At 44.2% G+C, this 25,020-nt stretch overlaps 1 protein-coding gene across 1 annotated transcript in view; it reads left to right on the top strand.

Annotated features, from left to right (window-relative positions):
- Positions 1 to 25,020, top strand: part of LOC142312062 (uncharacterized) — a 275,265-nt gene that overhangs the window by 102,992 nt on the left and 147,253 nt on the right. Inside the window, 1 exon segment of the mRNA XM_075350942.1 lies at positions 21,481 to 22,324. Within this exon segment, the coding sequence (XP_075207057.1) occupies positions 21,481 to 22,324 (844 nt within the window).

The raw sequence follows: 25,020 nt of genomic DNA, 5'->3' as shown, positions 1-25,020 counted from the left end.
ACACAAACACTGTATATACGCGCACACACTGTATATACGCGCACACATACACTGTATATACGCGCACACACACTTTCATCCCCTGGCTGTGTAGAGCTGCTGCTGTCTCTGTGTGATTTCTCTCAGTGCACATCCACAGGGAAGAGGCAGGGAGGAGGGTTTGGGTGGGAGCAGAGTGGGTGTATTAGACACAGTGGGTGTGTTAGATAAGCTAGACACCGCCCTAGAGCCACAAAGAATTCTGGGACTTGTAGGAACTGAACACAGGAAGTCAGAGGAGAGATTAACCCCATCAGAGCTGGAGCCAGCAATGAGCATGTGCTGCTGGTGCACAATAAAAGGTAATTTTGCTGAAAAAACATAATAGATGTGTTGAGGGGCACATATTAGCAAGATTTATCAGAAAAAAAAAAATCAGTTTTGGTAACTGGACAACTTCTTTAACCATGAGTGGTAAATCATGATGAGGTTGTCGTGGAAGGGGGAATAGGCAGGATGTTGGAGGTGTACGTGTGGGAAGTTCTGTTAGTCAAAGCTCTAGTGAGCAAATGCCAGATCATCTCATCCCAAGAGAAATGAGAACAACGTCCGTTACTGGACAGCCTACTCCACTAGATTTCTTTGGCATCCACACATCGCTTCAACTTCAAAATAAGGCTAATAAACAGGAGGTACTGGAGATGTCAAGCGCTGCATCAAGTGGCCTCTCCTCCTGTTCCTGCACCTCAAAATCACAGAAAGTTCATTCCTCAGAGGTGCCACCCCAATTACACTTGTTTGCACCCACGTCACAAATCACCTACTGGAAAACTGATTGTGGGAAACAACACATGGGTGAGTCTGCAGAGCTGTTCACACATCACAGATCCACTCCAAAGATTCCCAGACTGTTGACGAGGAAAAGAAGAAGAAAAAATCCAGCATCCAGTTCCAGACTATATTAAAATGGATTTTTTTTATTTTATCAAAAAGAAAAAAACATCTTACAAAGGTTCCTCCATATTCATAAAAACCTTAACATGGCAGGTTGAACAAGGAACGCGTTTCGGAGTAAAAACTCCTTAGTCTGAGCCGATTTTTACTCCGAAACGCGTTCCTTGTTCACTCTGCCATGTTAAGGTTTTTATGAATATGGAGGAACCTTTGTAAGATGTTTTTATCTTTTTGATAAAATAAAGAAAATCCATTTTAAAATAGTCTGGAACTGGATGCTGGATTTTTTCTTCTTCTGCTACGTTGTTATCTGCAGCTGGGTCTGGCTGCCTTGGATCCTTGCACCTTCCTGGACGTTGTGGTTCTCCAAGTGGGTGAGCTGTTTTTTTTCTTTCATCCTATGCTGTTGACGAGGAAACTATCTGCACCGATGCCCAAAATCTTTGTGAGTTGGATCCTGGCCCAGACGAAGTAGGGTCCCAGCAAGATCCCGACCCTCGTCAACTGACATTAACCCCCTGAGGTGCACGCATACTGTCCTGTGATATCAGGTCAGGAAGAGGAAGAGTGGGACAACATAGAGCCTGATGATGAAGTTGTAGATCTCACTAAAGCCCGCTATACACGCTTCAATATATCTCACAATCCGTTGTTGGGGTCAAGTTGTAAGTGACGCACAGCCGGCATTGTTTGTGAGGTGTCTGCGTGTGACATCTACGTGCGATCAGGATTGAACACAAAACCGTTGATCGCAAACACATCGTATCTTTGTCTAGAATTGAGCGTTTTGTTGCACGAACCTAGTCAATTGTAACGTGTGACATCCCTCATACGATTTTGGTGTCTGATGCTATGTGCGCAAGTGTGCGCTCTGCACCGCAGCTTAAAAAAGGTCCGCTTCAGAGCGCAGCTGAAAAGCTGCGTTCTGAAGCGCCTCACAATGTCTGTCATTCACTAATCTGTCAGTCGGTCACTATCTCTGTCCCTCAATCTCTGTCCATGTCAGTCTATCCCCCTCTCTCATACTCACCGATCCCCGGCGCGGCGCTGCACGGCGTTCACACTGCTCCGGCGGCTTTTACTGTTTTGAAAAAGCCGGGCCGCCCATTAAACAATCTCGTATTCCCTGCTTTCCCTGCCCACCGGCGCCTATGATTGGTTACAGTGAGACACGCCCCCACGCTGAGTGACAGGTGTCACACTGCACCCAATCACAGCAGCCGGTGGGCGTGTCTATACTGTGTAGTGAAATAAATAATTAAATAATTAAAAAAAACGGCGTGCGGTCCCCCCCAATTTTAAAACCAGCCAGATAAAGCCATACGGCAGAAGGCTGGTATTCTCAGGATGGGGAGCTCCACGTTATGGGGAGCCCCCCAGCCTAACAATATCAGCCAACAGCCACCCAGAATTGCCACATACATTATATGCGACAGTTCTGGGACTGTACCCGGCTCTTCCCGATTTGCCCTGGTGCGTTGGCAAATCAGGGTAATAAGGAGTTATTGGCAGCCTATAGCTGCCAATAAGTCCTAGATTAATCATGTCAGGCGTCTATGAGACACCTTCCATGATTAATCTGTAAATTACAGTAAATAAACACACACACCCGAAAAAATCCTTTATTAGAAATAAAAAACACAAACATATACCCTGGTTAACCACTTTAATCAGCCCAAAAAAGCCCTCCATGTCCGGCGGAATCCAGGATGCTCCAGCGTCGCATCCAGCGCTGCTGCATGGAGGTGACCGGAGCTGCAGCAGACACAGCCGCTCCTGTCACCTCCACACAGCAACTGAAGACAGCCGCGCGATCGGCTGAGCTGTCACTGAGGTTACCCGCTGTCACTGGATACAGCAGTGGCCGCGGGTAACCTCAGTGACAGCTCAGCTGATCGCGCTACTCACCTCAGTTGCTGCGTGGAGGTGAGAGGAGCGGCGGTGAGTAGCGCGATCAGCTGAGCTGTCACTGAGGTTACCCGCGGCCACCGCTGTATCCAGTGACAGCGGGTAACCTCAGTGACAGCTCAGCCGATCGCGCGGCTGTCTTCAGTTGCTGTGTGGAGGTGACAGGAGCGGCGGTGTCTTCTGCAGCTCCGGGCACCTCCATGCAGCAGCGCTGGATGCGACGCTGGAGCATCCTGGATTCCGCTGGACATGGAGGGCTTTTTTGGGCTGATTAAAGTGGTTAACCAGGGTATATGTTTGTGTTTTTTATTTCTAATAAAGGATTTTTTCGGGTGTGTGTGTTTATTTACTGTAATTTACAGATTAATCATGGAAGGTATCTCATAGACGCCTGACATGATTAATCTAGGACTTATTGGCAGCTATGGGCTGCCAATAACTCCTTATTACCCCGATTTGCCAACGCACCAGGGCAAATCGGGAAGAGCCGGGTACAGTCCCAGAACTGTCGCATATAATGTATGCGGCAATTCTGGGCGGCTGTTGGCTGATATTGTTAGGCTGGGGGGCTCCCCATAACGTGGAGCTCCCCATCCTGAGAATACCAGCCTTCTGCCGTATGGCTTTTATCTGGCTGGTTTTAAAATTGGGGGGGACCGCACGCCGTTTTTTTTAATTATTTAATTATTTATTTCACTACACAGTATAGACACGCCCACCGGCTGCTGTGATTGGGTGCAGTGTGACACCTGCCACTCAGCGTGGGGGCGTGTCTCACTGTAACCAATTATAGGCGCCGGTGGGCGGGGAAAGCAGGGAATACGAGATTGTTTAATGGGCGGCCGGCTTTTTCAAAATAGTAATAGCCACCGGAGCAGTGTGAATGCCGTGCAGCGCCGGAGATCGGGGATCGGTGAGTATATGAGAGAGGGCTGCTCAATTCAGTTACTCAGGAGTTTAGCGGTCACCGGTGGGTCCTTCACTGGTGACCGCTAATCAGGGCGCGACACAGACAGAGCCGCAGCATGACAATGAAGTCGGGTGAAGTTCACCCGAGTTCATTCTGACACTGCGGCTCTTTCTGTGTCTGCTGTCATCGGCCATTCAGCTCTGCTACATGGCTGTCTCTGTCTGCTGTCAGCGGCCATGTAGCAGAGCTGAATGGCAGATGACATAGTAAAAACGCATCCCTACACATTACACACGCTAGGCAAGTCAATAAATAAAAAAAGGTGCCCAATGCATACGTCACAGAACACATGATCTAAAGGATCACACACAAAATTGATCAATTTAACATAGACTACTAACGCTCGTGTGACAGCAAATGAACGACCTACGTGCAATCTCATAAGATCCCGTATGCAACCTGGGCGTGTCACATCGCAAATGCGATTGTACAACTAATTGCAACGTGTAAAGCAGGCTTTAGTGTGAACCCAGAGGCACGCAGCTGTGTAGCTCAGCAAATTAGGAGGATGAGGAAAATGAGGAGGTTACGGTGTCAATTCCCGCACAAACACATTGGAAAAGTTGCCTAGCCTGGGCCTTTTTTGAGACAGCAAAGGATGACCCAACTTTTGTTATCTGTCAACGTTGTAAACAACGACTCAAAAATTCAAATAATTTGGCTACTACATGCATGAAGAGGCACATACACAGCCAACATGCATTACTGTGGGAATCTCACTGTGCTAAAATGCAGACTACCGAGCCTACCCAACCACCGGTAACCAAATCAACCACGTCTGTTGCTCCTTCTTCCTCCTGTGATCAACACCTCACAAGCCAATTAGTTGGTGTCCCTCACAAAGTTGTCATTAATGAGGTTTTGCCAAGCATTTTGGAGAGCCCAGAATTTGTGATCTTTACACAACGTTCTTCATTAGTAGACGATAGCACCACATTTTTGAAGTTTTAGATCGTGATGATCCCTTGAGAACATAGACCGCCTAACGTTCATTAAGATGAACAGGTCATTGATGTACAGTGTCTTTGCCACTCCAGTCCCAGACTGTACAGACTAGGCGATGGTGTCCTGCCAGGCTTCTGTGATCAAGAGGCCTACACCTGTCACTCAGGCATGTCTTTATTTTTAAAATTAAAATGCTGGCCCACAACCTGTGTGTTTCATGGACCGTACCTCCTTGCTATTTTAACGCCCTATTGGAAGAGTGCAATTGATGGTACTGTACTGCTATTTGTCTGAAAGGTTTTAGAATGTCGAGACTCCAAAATGAGTGTGAAACTTATGTCTTGTGGGTAGTGCCAGGCTTCTAGGAGGGAAAGGCCTACACCAGTCACTGTAGCATGTCTTCATTTTACAAATGTAAATGCCGGCCCACAGCCTGTGTGTTGCATGAACTGTACCTACCTGCTGTTTTAACTCCCTATGGGGAGGGGGGCAATTGATGGTACTGTACTGCAGCCTGCCTGAAAGGATTTTTAAGATTTCCATCTTCATATGATTTGTGAACAATACAAACATTAACAAACGGTAAAAATATAAAACCAGCTTTAAAAATGCTCTGTCAAAATTTTTATTTTTAGTACTGTTGACATAAATTTCCTTCAAAACAAGAATAATGGTTTCTCCAAACGTAGTCTAAAATCTTAAGAAGTGTGGTACAAACTTAATAGTATGTTGATGTTGCTTTTAGAAAGTATAATGGTTACAGCCAGATGGATCACACATGGTCGATGGATCAAACATGGCCGATGGATCAAACATGCCAGCAGGATCATTGCCAAAAGAAACAGGAGCCTGAAAAGTAGGCGCCATGGGATATGATGGCCATACAGGAGCTGCTGCTGATGTGGGGGAGCCGAAAATTGATTGTTGTTTTGTTCAGCAATACCCTGCGGGTTATTTGACAGAAAACACATATTATTCATCAGCTGTAGCATGCCCACTTCTCCCACCACAGGGATCTGCTACCCCATAGGTGTCAGCCCCTGTTCTTTCATCTCCTTCTCCTCCCTTTCCACATCTACTATAGAAATGAATATGTCATCAAGAATATGCAGGTGCTCCTCTCTTGGTACTTTGTTGACCGAGTTTGATAGATGGCTAACTCCACAGAACCTGAAGCTAGGGAAGGCCATGCGCGATTAGGCTGCATACCTAGTGGCGGCACTACAGCAGTGCGACACTACGTCTGGGTGACATCACATATGCGCTGCATGGATCAATCTGATTGTACAGCAATTTCTATGGCAGTATTATGTCCCGGATGTGCTGCTGTAGAAAGCATGGTCGCTGAGTGCTCACTTTTTCAAATTAAAATGCTGGCCCACAGCCTGTGTGTTGCATGGACCGAACCTCCCTGTTCTTTTTATGCCCTATGGGGAGGGGGCAATTGATGCTACTTTACCGCTGTGTCCCTGGAAGGATTTTGAATGTCGAGACTCCAAAATAGGTGTGAAACTTATGTCTTCTGGGTAGTGCAAGGATTCTGTGATCAAGAGGCCTACAAAAATCACTGTGGCATGTCTTCATTTTTCTAATTCTAATGCCGGCCTACAGACCTGTGTGTTGCATGGACTTTCTTTCCCTGCTCTTTTAACGCCCGATTGGGAGGGGGAAATTGATGCTACTGTACTGTTGCTGTGTCCTCGAAAGGATTTGTAATGTCTAGATTACTACACAGGTCTCCAAGTTGTGTCTTCTCTGTACTGGCAGGGGTATGGGAGCACCAGTCTACACCTGTCTCTCATCCTCCTCTATATTTCTTCTGTCAATAGCCTAGGAAGCTAATGGCTACGCCAAAACAGTGGTGCTGGACTGTAAAACATATTTTTGCTGTTTTGGAAGCACAAAGGTGTTTTCTGTGCCTTACATTTGGCCTCCCATTGAATCCAATGGGGTTCGGAAGTGTTCGATATAAAGGTTCAAAGTTCGGTTCGAGAAAGGTTTGGCCAATGTACCCTATGTTCAGTTCGGTTCGGCGAACCAAACCTCAGGGGAGTTGCTCATCTCTAGAAAAAGTGACATGATTCTTGTTTTCCAAACTGAAATAAAATGAGAAGGCTGATAATAGTGGAAATGTGTTGTTCACCTCTGTAGTCAGTGATAGGATGCAGCGGTGACAAAACCAAAACTCTGACACACTGCAAACTCACGGGAACAAACAATGAGAGACTCAGGAGAAAAGCAAGAGCAGGAAGTTAGCGACAAAAAGACAACAAGGGTTTGTTACCTATGACCTACCAATATGATGGTTGACACCTGTAACGTTTGTTGCAAAGGAGGATCCACGGGACCGTGCACCGGACTCCCCCAGGGAGACTACCAGGAGTGAACCCCTATACAGGGACTGTCCGGCGGCCACCCCAGCAGCAGCCGGGACACGAGAGGAATACGGGTTAGCGTCCTTAAGAAGTCTGTGCAGGATATGGACGCTGGTCCACCGGTAGATGTGGCTTGAAGGAAATCAGGATGGATGAATGGAACCGGGTACAGGTGCAGACTGGTGGTAACACATGGTGTCCAGGATCACCAAGGGTGCAGACTGATGATGCCGGATGGAGTCCAGGACCGGCGACGGGTACAGGCTGGCGGAAGTTGATGGCATCCACAGCAGACTGTCACCGGGGAATTTCTTAGGAAACCGGATGACTGGACACACTCAAGCTGGCAGTCGGGATCTCTGGGCAGAGACAGGGTTAACCTGGGTACGAGACACAGAGGGACCTAAACACCTTGCGCAAGAGACAAGCTACTAGTACACGTTGAACAGGCACCGCCCACATGGAAAAGGAAGTCTTATATATACCCTGTACCTGTTATCAGCCATATCCTGGTTCAGAGATGCTGGCCCCTTAATACAAGGGGAGAGAGCCCGCCCGCGCCCTAGTGTGCATGCGCGAAGCCCGGGAGCCAGGGACCAGCACAGGATGCAGAGGAGGAGACGCAGAAGAGCCGGAGGCAGAGTCCCGTGCAGCAGCGAGACGGCGGGGCTGACGAGCAGGGAGCACGGAGGAGGCTCAGGTGGGAGAGCGGGAGCAGCTACCGCGGTCAGAGCGCGCGGGGACCGTGTCGGTGAGTGAGGAGCAGCACCGTGACAAGCGGCGCTGTGACAAGCGGTACCGCGGCCCCGGCACCTGAGTCTGCCTGCACTGATTACAGACATCAGGAAGTTATCAAGCAGTGTCAGAATATGTAGTCTGAACAGATCCCGTCGCAGCCATGACAGTCGGTGATGTTTGTAAAAACCTTCGTGTGACGGTAAGAGCAGTCATCTTATGGATTCTATATTGTAAGAGTAGTGATATTATGGATTATTTACTGTAAGAACAGTGGGACTATGAAACTTTCTGCCACATGATGTTGTCATGGTTGATTCTCTAAAAATAAATTAAGGAGGGCCTGAATGTCACAGTTACTAGATTTTGTGATGGGACTATGATACAGGGAATTCATTTGATTGTCATATATGGAATTTTCCCCCTAATATCGAGCTATTAGTATCTGCCTCATGGAGATTTTTGCCTTCCTCTAGATCAATATATTAGGGTATAGGTTGAACTCAATGGATTTAGGTCTACCTTCATCCTTTAAAACTATGTAATGTGGGAACAGACTCTCTCATCCAGTACTCTGCTTTGAGCTTCCTGGTCATGTATCGCATTCTTTCCATACCCAACTTAAATTAGAATTTGAACGAAACAAAAACAAAAGGATACAGAAGCACTCTGTCATCGCCAAGACATATGCAAACTTAGAATATCTGAAATGTAAGCTACATAAATCCTTCATAGAATATATTTAGAATAATAAAAATTCTTTGCGCAAACATTGGCCAGTTCTTGTGTGCCCATGGTCCGCGGCAAGGTGATCTTTCTTTGATGGGACCCTATCGTAGTGTCATGCCTCTCCTGGGCTTAAAGTGTACAAATATATGGGTAGATAGGATCTGGCACTAATTAAAACACCCTGCAGCTGATGGGAGAACAGCAGAGTAAGAATAGGAGGCTGTCTACACCTCCCCTATATATTGCAGAAACCAAAAAACTGCATCTCCAAAAATAGCAAGTGTGAACAGGTGCCAAGTGCTATATCTATACAAAACACTAACATAAGGATATAGCAGCACTTATGCAAGCACAAAATATATGAAATTTAAACTGCATTAATGCTATATAGAATATATTCAAAAAAATGTTTTTTTTGCCAAACGTTGGCTAATTCTTGTATGTCCAAAATATAGTTTTTGATTTCTGCAGTATATATTGGAAGTGTAGACAGCCTCCTATTCTTACTGTGCTCTCTTCCCATTTGCTCCAGGGTGGTTTTAATTAATACCATTCTCTATTTTTCCATATGTTTGTAGACTTTTAGTTCAGGAGAGGCATGACACTAGGATAGGATCCAACGAAAAAGGTCACCTTACCGCAGTTGATGAGCTCACAAGAATTAGCCAGTTTTTGAGCTAAGAACCTTCATTTTTGTAAGTATATTCTATATAACATTAATGCAGTTTAAATTTCATATAGAAGATCAGGAGAACAGCGAGTATGATGCAAAAATACAAAATTTATTAATGAAGGTTGCACACGTATAGACAGCAAGGAAGGGTTAAAAACAACTACCAATAAATCATGGGGGGCACAGAGTACAGGAGAAGCCCGGCAGTCCGGATGTCCCGCCTTCTCACCATGCGGGGAAGGAACACGTGGTGTCAGAGACGCGTCACCCCGACAACAGCGTGATCCAACCCGGCACAAGCCAAGCAACATTCTTTTGCATTTAAAATCAAATATTTTTCACATCTTACATCTGACTACTGTAGTCTGAGTTGGCAGATACTAACTAAAAAAAACTCCCCCCCCATACAGTGGCCCCCTAGTGAGCCCTTTTTTTTCTCTGTTTACCCTAAATTAATTTTGGTATTACCTCTCACACGGCTAGCAGAGAAGATAGGTCCCTGGGTTTCACCTCTCCCACGGCTAGTTGTGACCATACGCAATTTCTATATGCCTCCTTGTACTCTGTGCCCCCCATGATTTATTGGTAGTTGTTTTTAACCCTTCCTTGCTGTCTATACGTGTGCAACCTTCATTAATACATTTTGTATTTTTGCATCATACTCGCTGTTCTCCTGTTCTTCTGCTAATTGAGTAGTGCATGCACTTTGCCACTATATATATGACGGCAGAGTGTTTATTACATGGCTCTTCAGGTGAGAATTGTTCTTATTAAATTTCATATAGCCTATGTTTGCATAAGTCTTTGCACTTATAGAGTGCAGCTGTACCCTTTTGTTTGTGTTTTCTGTAGTTATAGTAGTAAGCACCTGTTCACACATTTTATTTGGAAATGCAGGTTTTTTCAGTTTCCTAAGTTCAAAATTAATAAATCATCCACATAACCAAGTATGTATACATATGGGGAACTCTGTAACAAAATCCTGTATGCTGAATTGTTTAGTCCTATTACTCATTTTTGAAGCCGAGATAATTTGTGGCATGATCACATCATATGCATTAGGTCCATGTCATAGGCTTTACATCTAGTAGACCTTAGGGAGTCACGTACTCCTAGATGATATAGAAACATGGGGGTTTTGTACCCTCGGTGTAATAAATAAATATTGGCGAGATGATATGGCCTCCTACTAGGAATATTTTAGTGATCATACTAATTACTGACATGCAACCACTGCTTAGAGTCTCAGAGAATCTATAATATATCAGTGTACAGTGCGTCATTTTTTATCACTCCCCTTCGAAAACCAATCACGCCGTCATGTGCGGGGAAGACAAGGTTTTTCCCAACACAACTGCTTTGATAAGGACATCATTAACACATATTCCAAGCCTGGAGCTGTATATAATATTTTACCCAACTTTGTAAAATTATTACCAAATGCGAAAGAAAGGTATAAGTTTAGATACTACCCATAAATGTTGATAACAGTTGATTTTTCTGGAATAAAGCCTCAGAGATGGTGCTTGCTAAATATTCTATAACATCACCTTGGATAGTATCATATTATTAAGTAGACATAAATTAATCTGTGACCTAGAATTATGAGAAAGACCAAGTTTCAGGATGCTTAGCCCTTCATATATCTTTTAGTGATATTTCCTGAAGAATTGTTTCTCTTTGTGGAGATTGCCAAGACAAAACATGTGTCTACAAATAGACTGTTTTGTTTGGCTTCTTAGCCTAAGGGGTACTTTGCACACCCTGACATCGCAAGCCGATGCTGCGATGCCGAGCGCGATAGTCCCCGCCCCCGTCGCAGCTGCGATATCATTGTGATAGCTGCCGTAGCGAAAATTATCACTACGGCTGCTTCACATCCACTCACCTGCCGTGCGCCGTCGCTCTGGCCGGCGAACCGCCTTCTTATTAAGGGGGCGGGTCGTGCGACGTCACACTGCAGGCGGCCAATAGTAGCGGAGGGGCAGAGATGAGCGGGATATAAACATCCTGCCCACCTCCTTCCTTCCGCATAGCCGATGGGAGCCGCGGTGACGGATGTAGGAGATGTTCCTCGCTCCTGCGACTTCACACACAGCGATGTGTGCTGCCGCAGGAACGAGGAACAACATCGGACCGTCGCGTCAGCGTAATTATGGAATTCGCCGACGCTACACCGATGATACAATTACGACACTTTTGCGCTCATTAATCGTATCATCTAGGATTTACACACTACGATGTCGAGAGCGACGCAGGAAGTGCGTCACTTTCGACATGACCCCACCGACATCGCACCTGCGATGTCGTACTGTGCAAAGTGATGTGGCAAAATTATTAAAAGGTGGATTTTAACTTTTAGAATTATTACACACACCACCATTAGTGGAACTAGATTTCCAGTTCTCTTCCTATCTGAAGAGGATAATTATATATCATATTTTTCAGATTATAAGGCGCACTTTTCCTCCCAAACATCTGGGAGGAAAGTGAGGAATGCGCTTTATAATCAGAATGTAGCTTGACGGGGTAGTATGCGGCAGGGGCAATGCTGTGGTGGCTGTATAGGGGCTGCAGCGGCTGTGTAGGGTCTGCAGTGGCTGTTTAGAGTCTGCGGTGGCTGTGCTGGGTCTGTGGTGGCTGTGCTGGGTCTGTTGAGGCTGTGCTGTGGCTGCGGAGGCTGTGCTGTGGCTGCGCGGCTGTGCTGGTGATGGGGCTGTGCTGGTGATGGGGCTGCGGTGGCTCTTCTGGGGCTGGTGGTGGTGAGGGTTTCAAATAATGGCGCCCGGAGTCGGGGTGTGCGCAGATGAAGCTCTCAGCTCACGTTTTCATCTGCATTTGCGCCGCCTCCGGCCTATTGATCTCACAGCAGCGGACTTAAGGAAAATGGCGTCCGGAGGTGGGGCGTGCGCAGATGAGATCTCGGCTTGTCATTGGGCCGATAGCTCATTCTGCGCACGTGCCGACTCCGGGCGCTATTTCTTTGAAGCCCTCACAGCCCCAGCTACCGCCACCACCATAGCAGCCCCAGCACAGACGCCCCAGCTCTAGCACAGCCGCCATTGCTACTGCCGACAGTTTCTGGTACAACATCTGGGGCACCCACCCCACCGCCCACAGCATTGCCCTGTTGCCCTGCTCCACCACCGCCCCTGTTGCCCGGCTGCACCACCGCTGCCTCTCCCCTTTGGTAACACACCACCGAATTATAAGACGGATCCCATTTTTATTCACCCTTTTTTTCTCTAAATTTAGGGTGTGTCTTATAAACCGAAAAATACGGTATTTAATTTTCAAGATAAGCAAGATGGCCTATATGGCTCTTTACGCCAGCTTGGCACTCCACTTCACAAGGAAAAATGTTCCCAATTAGACCCTTTGTCAAAGACCTCTCACTTAGCTAAATCAAGCCTCCTGCTTTGCACTGATGAGGGAATAAACACCCTTAAACAAGTCTTGAAATGGTATGTCTGGTTTGGCTATTTATCCTAAGTCATGTGGCAAGGCTCGTTAAAGTGTCAGTATTGACCTTTGTGATTTCTACCCTCAATAGGTAGATCCAGTCCTCTTGCTGTCTGAAGAGGATATTTGAACATGCGCAACCCTCACATCGCGCATCCATCAGTCCAATGAACGAAGAGAGAGTCTTCACAAAGATGGTGCCAGAGATAGCTCTATGCGCAGGCACCGACTCTGAAGCCATCTTAGTGAAGAGTTTGCTGCTAATAGTGATAAATGCTAATGAGCAGGTACCGGAATTAAAGTCTACGATAGTGGCAGGGGGAGGAAGGCCAGGGAGGCAGACAGGGGCGGGAATAGATAGCAAGACCTGACTCCCATATTCCCGCCCGTGTTGCACCTGTCAATGAAATAGCAGTGCATTGCTGTAACTTTACTTGCAAATATTACTGTAATAAAACATTCAATCTCAGAACTAAAGGTATGCCTGGAATCAGCATCCTAGCGCCAGTATAGCACTGACTTTACTTTGGACATGAAAATCCTGCTGGTGGGTTCTCCTTAATGTGTCCTTTGGGCTGTAGGTGGTAGGCTGGAACTAAATCAAATTTGACCTTTTATAGTCCACAGAGCGCAACCCAAATCTTTACCTTAAGGCCAGACCTAGATGGTGAGTTGTTGTGCAACAAATTATCCAATTTACCGCTTGACTGCAAAATAAATAATCCTGTGTCTTGCTGTTGTTTGCCTATTACAGATCTACATTTGGCCTGTAAGCAAGCTCACCAAATTAGATGGGTTAAATGTAAAATGTAGGATTAACTGGGTTAAATGAACAACTATTAGGAGTCTACTGTGTTTCCCCGAAAAGAAGACAGTGTCTCATATTATTTTTGGCTCCAAAAGATGCTCTAGGGCTACTTTTCGGGGGATGTCTTATATTTTGTATTGGTGTCAGTGATTGAGTTGCCCGTTAATGAAAAATTAACATTCATCCCTTCCCCCACCCATAATCCAGCACTGGCCAGTGGCTCTTCTGAACCAAGCATGTCCGCTTGTATTTCAATGCAGCTCTCACGCTCAGGAGAGGAGAGCCATCTGCCAGTCTGAGCATTGCGCTGCAATCCTCTGTTAGTAATACAACAGTTTGAGTGAATCACTGACACCCAGCACAGAGGGGTGAGCGGTGAAAGGGGTGAATATTCATTATTTTATGAACACAAGTTCCAATCACTGATGCCGAAAGAAGAGTGGGCGAGATTATGGGCAGGAAGAGAGGTGAATATTCATTCCATTAACTAGCTGCTGCCGGCATGTGATATAAACTTATAAACTTGCAGGGCTTACAGCAACATACACCAATAAAAGTTACATATCCTGAAAGGGCAGCCTAAATCCTATTTCAGTAACTAGGGTTTATTTTTGGAGTAGGGATTATATTTTAAATATACTCCAAAAAGGCCAAAAAATCTCGCTAGGGTTTATTTAAGGGGTAGATCTTATTTTTGAGGAGCTATAAGAACAAGTCACTTGTAACCAGCAACCCAAAATATGTCTTTTTTTTTTTTTTTTTACAAAGGCTGCATTATAGTCACAGTAGTTCATTGTTATCAAATCAACCCTCATTATCTAGCATTAGATGTTTTGATAAATGCAACATCACAGATTTTACTTTTGCAGTGTAGTCCAAGAGTTTAGAACAAACAGGCAGTTATTTGAAGTTCGGATAGAGGAAAAATTGTCATTTTAGAGAACAGATCCAGAATAAACTATGAAACTGTAAAATCAGATGACTTAGGTAAATCTGTTTGGTAAGAACTCAGACTATGACACAAGAATAAGATTATGTTGAATGATTTAAAAAAGACGAGTACCCATCAGGTTCAACTTGAGGGAAAAAGAGAATATGAATGAAGAGTGTGATAGTAAACGTACTGTGTGATGGGGTCACTCATTCTGCTTGATTCGGTGAGGTAGCACAGGAAGTCCAGTTGGTTTTTTAGACAGGAATAAACTCTGCTACACTCGGAATTCAAGTCCGTAATATTCGCGATACGTACGCTCAGGTTTCACTAACCCCAGTCAGTATTTACATTCGCATTTTCAGTCCATACTATTCAGGAGGTTTGGCAGACCTCCATACACATTGACAGATTCTACTGACTTTGGTCAGACGAAGTGGACCCTCTTTTCCTTCAATAGATCACTTAAAAGAGGCTTCAATACCTCTGTCCACGGTTCAGCAGCCTCTCTCAGAAGCTCCTTCTTACAGACTGCCATGTGCTAAAAAAAGTCTCATTAAAACATATGAGACACACCCATAGATGTTTAACCAGCCGTATGTTTAACCAGCCATATTAAACACCCGTATGTGTTTAACCAGACCCATCCATCTCTCCAGCTATCCGTAAACCTGGCCCTTGAACTCCTTAACAAATTTCAAGGCACTAAAGGTACCAGAGTAGACTTTCCAGGTTTACATCAAAGAGGACAACCATCTCTGGGACACATACCGACCATTTACAATGTAGTCGGTTGCCATCTTACAAGGGTTATAAGTAAAATTACAATGAAATAACAAATTTGACCTGAAACAGCAAATTTTTCATCATGTTGAATGAATTTCAATTCGACATTCAGAACAGTAAATCTATGCGTTTACAATCGTGTTATTTTCCTCTAAGAAATCGTATAAGCTGTTTTTGAAACCATTGAACATTCCCACTGTGACTGTCGTGCCCTCTGGAGGTTGAACTTTGCTTTCTCCAGATAAAGGGAGTACCCCATTGTCTAATGAAGGGGTATTACGTGATCGCACCATTTATATACAGGTTAATCATACCCTCCCCTAGATGGCTGTTCTGAAGACTGCATTAATTTTATTACATTAAATTTAACTTACAAATAAAGGTTCGCTTACATGAGCACATAATTGAAACAATGAAGATTGTGATGGTAACTCACGTTGCAGCACGGTTGCTTTGCAGCTCTGGGCTCCTGGATTCAAATCCCAATAAGGACAACATCTGCAAGGAGTTTGTATGTTCTCCCAGGGTTTACATGGGTTTCCTCCTTGTACTACAGTTTCTTCCCACACTCCAAAAACCTACAGATAGGGAATTTCTACTTTTTTTTCCAGCACTACAAAAAAATGCAAGTTTGGCATTGCTTTAATTGTACTATCCTGGAGAGTCATACAGTTAGGTCCAGAAATATTTGGACAGTGACACAAGTTTTGTTATTTTAGCTGTTTACAAAAACATGTTCAGAAATACAATTATATATATAATATGGGCTGAAAGTGCACACTCCCAGCTGCAATATGAGAGTTTTCACATCCAAATCGGAGAAAGGGTTTAGGAATCATAGCTCTGTAATGCATAGCCTCCTCTTTTTCAAGGGACCAAAAGTAATTGGACAAGGGACTCTAAGGGCTGCAATTAACTCTGAAGGCGTCTCCCTCGTTAACCTGTAATCAATGAAGTAGTTAAAAGGTCTGGGGTTGATTACAGGTGTGTGATTTTACATTTGGAAGCTGTTGCTGTGACCAGACAACATGCGGTCTAAGGAACTCTCAATTAAGGTGAAGCAGAACATCCTGAGGCTGAAAAAAAAGAAAAAATCCATCAGAGAGATAGCAGACCTGCTTGGAGTAGCAAAATCAACAGTCGGGTACATTCTGAGAAAAAAGGAAATGACTGGTGAGCTTGGGAACTTAAAAAGGCCTGGGCGTCCACGGATGACAACAGTGGTGGATGATCGCCACATAATTTCTTTGGTGAAGAAGAACCCGTTCACACCATCAACTGTAGTCCAGAACACTCTCAGTGAAGTAGGTGTATCTGTCTCTAAGTCAACTGTAAAGAGAAGACTCCATGAAAGTAAATACAAAGGGTTCACATCTAGATGCAAACCATTCATCAATTCCAAAAATAGCCAGGCCAGAGTTAAATTTGCTGAAAAACACCTCATGAAGCCAGCTCAGTTCCGGAAAAGTATTCTATGGACAGATGAGACAAAGATCAACCTGTACCAGAATGATGGGAAGAAAAAAGTTTGGAGAAGAAAGGGAACGGCACATGATCCAAGGCACACCACATCCTCTGTAAAACATGGTGGAGGCAACGTGATGGCATGGGCATGCATGGCTTTCAATGGCACTGGGTCACTTGTGTTTATTGATGACATAACAGCAGACAAGAGTAGCCGGATGAATTCTGAAGTGTACCTGGATATACTTTCAGCCCAGATTCAGCCAAATGCCGCAAAGTTGATCGGACGGCGCTTCATAGTACAGATGGACAATGACCCCAAGCATACAGTTAAAGCTACCCAGGAGTTCATGAGTGCAAAAAAGTGGAACATTCTGCAATGGCCAAGTCAATCACCAGATCTTAACCCAATTGAGCATGCATTTCACTTGCTCAAATCCAGACTTAAGACAGAAAGACCCACAAACAAGCAAGACCTGAAGGCTGCGGCTGTAAAGGCCTGGCAAAGCATTAAGAAGGAGTAAACCCAGCGTTTGGTGATGTCCATGGGTTCCAGACTTAAGGCAGTGATTGCCTCCAAAGGATTCGCAACAAAATATTGAAAATAAAAATATTTTGTTTGGGTTTGGTTTATTTGTCCAATTACTTTTGACCTCCTAAAATGTGGAGTGTTTGTAAAGAAATGTGTACAATTCCTACAATTTCTATCAGATATTTTTGTTCAAACCTTCAAATTAAACGTTACAATCTGCACTTGAATTCTGTTGTAGAGGTTTCATTTCAAATCCAATGTGGTGGCATACAGAGCCCAACTCGCGAAAATTGTGTCACTGTCCAAATATTTCTGGACCTAACTGTATTTCCAGGTAGTTTTAACTAATACGATAAACACTATTAAATCAGAACCCAAAGTTCAATGGCGGAAATGCATATTTTTCACCCCACTTGTTTTTATTCCCCATTAATCAGTACATTGTATGGTATGATTAATACTGTTCTTTAAAACTACAATTTGTAAAAATCTAGCCCTTTTACAGCAAAAATTAAAAATATGCTGTAATGTGCTTATGTTGGCACTTTCAAAGGGTTGAAAGCTCCAACATAAGCTCTTTACTCTGTGGTTTTTGGTTTGACAGGACAGCGTATAAAGTTATTCTATGAACAAATGGGTCTTTTTTTCTACGTCAGTAGCTCTATATTTGCTGCACACCACTTGTTTTTGAATTCCTGCGTTATATGATATTTTATATGAGCCACTTTGAACAAAAAAAAAGCAACTTGATTGCACACTTTTATGTGTAGAATATTTATTTTATGGGACTTGATATTATACCAAAGAACCAGGGACTGGGAACCATGAGATGCAGAGGACACTATTGTAAATAATTTTTTAGATCCTGTACTGGTCAGATAACTGTAATGGAAAATAATGTTTATTTTGTATATTTGTATAAAAGGACTTGTTCTCCTTTTACTGTATCCAATGCTTAGTTCCATTAAAAAAGAAGAAAAAACCCCTCTACATTTGCCCCAAAATCATGTCATATTTTTACATGACCATACTGATCCTCTCATGTGACCTGCTCTGTGCTATACCGCATGTAACTGTAGAGACCCCTTTCACACATCCATGCACACGAACAACACGAAATTGTATACTTGCCTGTCTCTGGCGCTGTTGTCACACTTGCTTCCATGTCTGCAGACAGTGCAGTGAATATTCATGAGCATAATAAGAAACCTGGAAGCAAGTGTGACAGCAGCACCAGAGACAGCATTGCCAGAGACAGGTAAGTATAAAAATACATGTATTTCTCAGTGACATGTTTCCTCCGGTATGTGTCACACGGATCACATCAGTGTGCGGTCTGTGTGACATCCAGGCTGCCGGCAGAAAACAGACATCTGGCGATGTTGATGTGCTCTACATGGACACACTGTCTGTGTCAAAACACGGACGTGTGCGTAAGCCCTTTGATTTGAATGGCTCTACAGTACATGTGTCTCCTGTACGTGTGAAAACAGACATCACACATACCGGAGACAGCGGTGTGAAGGAGGCTAAGGGAGTGCATGAGATGGACACCAACTAATAGCACTGACTTGCAGACCCCTTTCTGAATCTTCATTTAAAAAGTAACTCAAAATAATTGGTGAAAGGCACAGAGAAGTGAAAATTTAAACACAGCCTGGTGATATAACATCATCTGTTAGTCCCTACTTTGAGGTCTAGTAGCAGTTATAGGTAGTGATGTGTGAGCATGCTCGTTACTCGATCAAGCATCGGGTTTCTCCAGCTTGAGTTGAGTACCGAGTATAATGGAAGTCAGTGGGAAACTCAAGCATTTTCAAACTCAGATGCTTGAGGCTCGATCGACTAAGGCTACTTTCACACATCCGGTTTTTGCTCTGCGGCACAATACGGCGCTCTGCAGAAAAAACGCAACCGTTTTTTTTGCCGCCGGTTGCGGGTTTTTTTGCATAGACTTACATTAGTGCCGTATTGTGCCGCATTGGCTTGCGTTCGGTCCGTTTTTTGCTGCATGCGGCAGATTTAGCCAATGCCGCGGCCGGATGGAACGTTGCCTGCAACGTTTTTTGCTCCGGCAAAAAAAAACGCATCGTGCCGCATCCGGCCACTGCGGCGCATTTTTCAATGCATGCCTATGGACGCCGGATGTGGCGCGATGCGGAAAAAAACGCATCCGGCCTCCGCATGCGGATTCTTCCACTGCACATGCTCAGTAGCGTGCCGCAACCGGAAAAAACGGACGGGCCGCATGTAAAAACTTATGCAAAGGATGCGGTGTTTTCGCCGCATCCGTTGCATAGGTTTCACAGCCGGATTGGGCCGCAGTGCTCAAACCGGATGTGTGAAAGTAGCCTTACGAGCTGTGGCGAGCACGCTCACTCGTCATTAGTCATAGTTCATTGATAATTGAATTGTATTAGAATTTATATGCGAATGTTACAAAAAATAAATAAATATATATATATACTGTATATATATATATATATATATATATATATATATATATATATATATATATAGATATATATATAGATATACATACACACACACACTGTATTTTTCGGACCATAAGACGCACCCGGGTTTTAGAGGAGGAAAATAAAATTTTAAGCAAAAAATGTGGTCATGACACACTTATGGGGCGAGGAACTACTGCTGACACTGTTATGTGGTAATGTCCCCAAATTCTCTACTAAGGTACCCCATCCTGGTAATGATCCTCCTGCCTTGTATATGATCCCCATCCTTGTATATATGTCCCTCATCCTGGTATAGCCCCTATCCTGATAAATACCCCCATCCTGGTATAGCCCCCATCCTGTTATATACCCTCATCCTGCTATATACCCCCATCCTGATATATACCCCCATCCTGATAAATACCCCTATCCTGCTATATACCCTCATCCTGCTATATACCCCATCCTAATAAATTCCCCCATCCTGCTATATAGCCCCATCCTGCTATATACCTCCATCCTTCTATATACCCCCATCCTGCTATATACCCCCATCCTGGCATATGAACTCATCCTGCTATATACCCCATTCTGCTATATGGCCTGTATCCTATGGCACAGAAAAAAATAAATGTTTATACTCACCTTTCTTCACTCCCTGCAGCATCGATCATCTTCCTCTCTGTGTCAGCAGCAGCGCCGCTGACCTGTGTGGATTTGTCACCGTTCCCTTGCAGCATCGCGATGTCCTCCTGTCTGCCGGCCTGCTGATGTGTGTGGAGACTGCGCACAGCGATGAGGTAATCGCTGTGCACACCGCTCAGCCTCTACACAGATCAGTGAGCCAGCAGACAGGAGAACATCGCGATGCTGCAGGGAACGACCGGTGAGTATACCGTACTTATTCACTGCCCCCCGCGCTGATGATGATGCACGGGGTGCAGTGAATACAGCCGCACATGATCACTCCAGGCTGTAGTTGCCAGGGGTGATCACGCGGGTCGGCTGTTTACTATGTGTGCACCCCCCGCCCATCTTCCAGCCCACCTGTTAGTGCCGGCTTCTGCGCTGAGAGATGATGGGCGGGAGGATGGGCGTGCATATGAAATGAGCGGGCCCACGTGGTCACGGCAGACGCTACTACAGCTTGCTCCCACCGCCGATGACCACTCCACCGCTGCACCCTCATTCCCCGCAGCCATGCCCTACATTCAGACTATAAGACGCACCCCCACTTTCCCCCAATATTTTGGGGGAAAAAAGTACGTCTTATAATCTGAAAAGTATGGTATACAGTATCAATATGATATAATTTCAAGGCAAAGTAATTGAAAAATAAAATCTGTTTTATTCTTGACAGATGACTATAACAGGAGCTCAGACGGATATATATTTTCTGATTTTACACCAGATGATCATGGTGTCCCACCAGATCTATGTGAAGATCATGCCATTACCCCAGATAAGCCTCCAATCCTTCACAGCAAAAATCTATCAACTGATCATTTTCAACAGGTCGAATCTTCTACTTCATCAAAGAATGAGACGCAAATTAAAAGTTACCAAAGGGCAAATGAACATCAAATAGCTAGTGTCGGGGAGACACCATTTGTGTGCTCAGAATGTGGGAAATGTTTTAGACTTAAATCACATATTGTTAAACATCAGAGTATTCACACAGGAGAGAAGCCATATTTACCGTATGTACAGAATGTGGGAACTGTTTTAGACTTAAATCATATCTTGTTACACATCAGAAAATTCACACAGGGTTGAAGCCATATTCATGTTCAGAATGTGGGAAATGTTTTAGACTTAACTCATATCTTGTTGAACATCAGAGAATTCACACAGGGGTTAAACCTTTTTTATGTTCAGTGTGTGGGAAATGTTTTACCAACAAATCAGATTTTGTTGGACACCAGAGAATTCACACAAGAGAGAAGCAACTTTCATGTTCAAATTGTGGGAAATGTTTTAATCGGAAGGCACATCTTATTAAGCATCAGAGAATTCACACAGGGGAGAATCCATTTTCATGTTCAGAATGTGGGAAATGTTTTATTGATAAATCGCATCTCAATACACATCAGAGAATTCACACAGGAGAGAAGCCTTTTTTATGCTCAGAATGTGGGAAATGTTTTACAGTTAAATCGGATGTTACTAGACATCAGAGAACTCACGCAAAAAAGGGGCAGTTTTCTTGTTCAATTTGTGGGAAATGTTTTAATAGGAAAACAAGTCTTGTTAAACATCAGAGAATTCACACAGGGGAGAAGCCATTTTCGTGTTTAGAATGTGGGAAATGTTTTAAAGATAAGTCATATCTTGTTGCACATCAGAGAACTCACACCGGGAAGAAACCTTTTTCATGTTCAGAATGTGGAAAATGTTTTACAAGTAAATCATATCTTGGTACACATCAAAGAATTCACACAGGAGTGAAGCCGTTTTCATGTTTAAATTGTGGGAAATGTTTTAATCAGAAAAAACATCTTGTTACACATCAGAGAATTCACACAGGGGAAAAGCCATATTCATGTTCAAATTGTGGGAAATGTTTTACACACAAATCAAACCTCGTTAAACATCAAAGAATTCACACAGGAAAGTAGCCATTTTCTGTTATTTGTAAATCAGTCTATAAACAACATGCCAAAGCAAAAATACAAGTTATGGCTATGCAGATCACTAATCAAAACAAAGGGAAAGCAGTTTGGAGCACTAAATGAATATTAAAAAATGTATACAATTACCAATGACCATTTGTTGCTGAAAACCATTTAAAATAAAAACTGTATACTTGTATAGGAACTATTAGTATGAATTATTATAAAATAATATCTATATATACTGTATAGTGTCAGTTTAAGCGGATTGTACAGTGCTGATCTATTCCATCCAATTTGATATCAGTTATCTAGAGACGTGGCTTAAAGGGGTGGTTCACCCATATTTTTTATTGTCTAGATCGATATTATATTGAGAAACAAAGTTTCTCTCAAATACCTTGTGTTGGCAATAGTGCCTGTGAGAGGCGCTATTGCAGACCGCTGCTCCCCGTCCAGTGACGTACCCGTCCAATGCTGCCTCGTCACATCCGTGCAGCCGGCTGCATTCTGAGCCCATCAGCTCCCTCCTCCCCCTCCCTCCTCCCTCACAGCATGTCTCTTGCTTGCAGCGTTCTGCGAGGAGGGAGGAGGGAGGGGGGAGCAGGAGACGCTCTGTGCTGGGAGGGAGGAGGAGGGGGGAGCAAATGGGCTGTGACAGCAGTGAAACACCGCTCACAGCTCAAAGTCTGGAAGAATGCGGCCGGCTGCACGGATGTGACGTGGCAGCATTGGACGGGTACGTCACTGGACGGGGAACAGCGGTCTGCAATAGCGCCTCTCACAGGCACTGTTGCCAACACAAGGTATTTGAGAGAAACATTGTTTCTCAATATAATATCGATCTAGACAATAAAAAATATGGGTGAACCACCCCTTTAATATGATCAGGACAGTAGTGAGGCAATCACACAGTTTGACTTCAATAATAAACTACTGTTTATAAATAGACTGTTTGATCAATTAGATAAAACCAGTAAAGAAACTAATAGTTGCCTCGGAAACTCCCAATAACATGCAGCAGTGTCTCCCCACGCCTGAGGTCAGCTCAAGTTCAAGTTGGACAATGCCTTTCAAACTTCTTAGGCTACTTTCACACGTTTTTTTTAACATGCGTCCTGAACGTTTTTTTTAACGCAAAAACGGATCCAGTGCAAATGCGTTTTCATTTCAATGCATTTGCAATGGACTCGTGTCAACATGCGTTCACCTGCGTTTGCGTGCGTTATAGTGAGGATCCAGCGACTTGCAGTATTTTAACATTTTTCAAAAACGCTACTTGTAGCGTTTTTGAGCTGCGTCCAAATACTGCAAATTGCTGGATCCTGACTAAACAGCATGCAAACGCATGTGAACGCTGACATGCTGATAGACAGGATCCTGCTTGCTCTACTGAGCATGCCCAGAAACCAGCCTCGGGTGATCAGTCTCTCCCCCTCTCTGTCTCTCTCGCCCTCCCTCTCTGTCTCTCTCCTCCTCCCTCTCTGTCTCTCTCCTCCTCCCTCTCTCCCTCGCCCTCTCCTCTCTCTCACCCGCCTGAGAGCTGCGGACACTCGTAACCAAGATAAATATCGGGTAACCAAGCAAAGCGCTTCTCTTAGTTACCCGATGTTTACGTTGGTTACGTGTGCAGGGAGCCCGGCTCCTAGCAGCTGCTCGTAACCAAGATAAATATCGGGTATCCAAGCAAGTTACCCGATGTTTACCTTGGTTATGAGCTTCTGCAGCTGTCAGAAGCTGGCTCCCAGTCTATCACGTTCAGTTCCACTGACTCCCGATCACATGACTCCAATGCCCGCCCATAAACTTAAAGTGACAGAATCCTGCAAAATAACACATGCGTTTGCATGCGTTTTTTTGCTGCAAAAGCAGGATCCGCTTTTACAGCAAAAAAATGTTCATGACACATGTTAAAAAAAGTGTGAAAGCAGCCTTACCAATCATTATTAAACATCTGCATTTAAAACTTGTATACATGAGTTGGGATCTATATTTCTTTATACATTACGATTGATATTGACTTAAAATCTATGGAGTTGATGTCTCGCCATGTTGAGGGAGTGCACAACAGGAGGGGTACACCAGGGAAGGTGTAAAGAAAGACCCTGGCGATAGGGAGAACAGTCGCCACCTTGCACTCACTTGTGTCTGATCCCTGCGTTACCTAATGCCCTTCAGTGGGTCCTTCCCCCTGACTAGCCCTGGCTAGTGAGCAGTCCAGCATGACACCTGCTACTTACACTTACTAGTTGAATAAAAGCAACACAAGGGAGGGGAAACAAACAAGGAGACAGCTACAAATGACCTTCAAATCTTTTCAGAGAGGGTACTCCACTGCATTCAATGGAAATCTAACCACAGCTTTCTACAGAGACAACGTCTTCACATGTCAGCATAGAATTAACTATAACTGGCAAATGGGAGAGCTAGTAGTGAGTTAAAATAATGGAGAGTGGCATTAAGGTGCAGCAGCTGAGAGTAGAGCTATATAGAATCTTAGCAGAATCAACAAGGAACACTTCAACACCAAATTACGTTAAATCCAATCATTTTAAAGAGAATCTGCTATCTGTAAATCGCCGTGACCTTTTAATCACAGATACTGCAACGGTCTCAGCCGAACGCAACACACACGTGAGGGTTGATGGAGCACAGTTAGGTATTTTGTTTAGAAATCGTAAAGCATCCCTGAACATTT

Source organism: Anomaloglossus baeobatrachus, chromosome 5 (genome assembly GCF_048569485.1).
Source record: "Anomaloglossus baeobatrachus isolate aAnoBae1 chromosome 5, aAnoBae1.hap1, whole genome shotgun sequence".
Taxonomy (NCBI): Eukaryota; Metazoa; Chordata; class Amphibia; order Anura; family Aromobatidae; genus Anomaloglossus; species Anomaloglossus baeobatrachus.
This window is presented reverse-complemented; position numbering and strand designations above follow the sequence as displayed.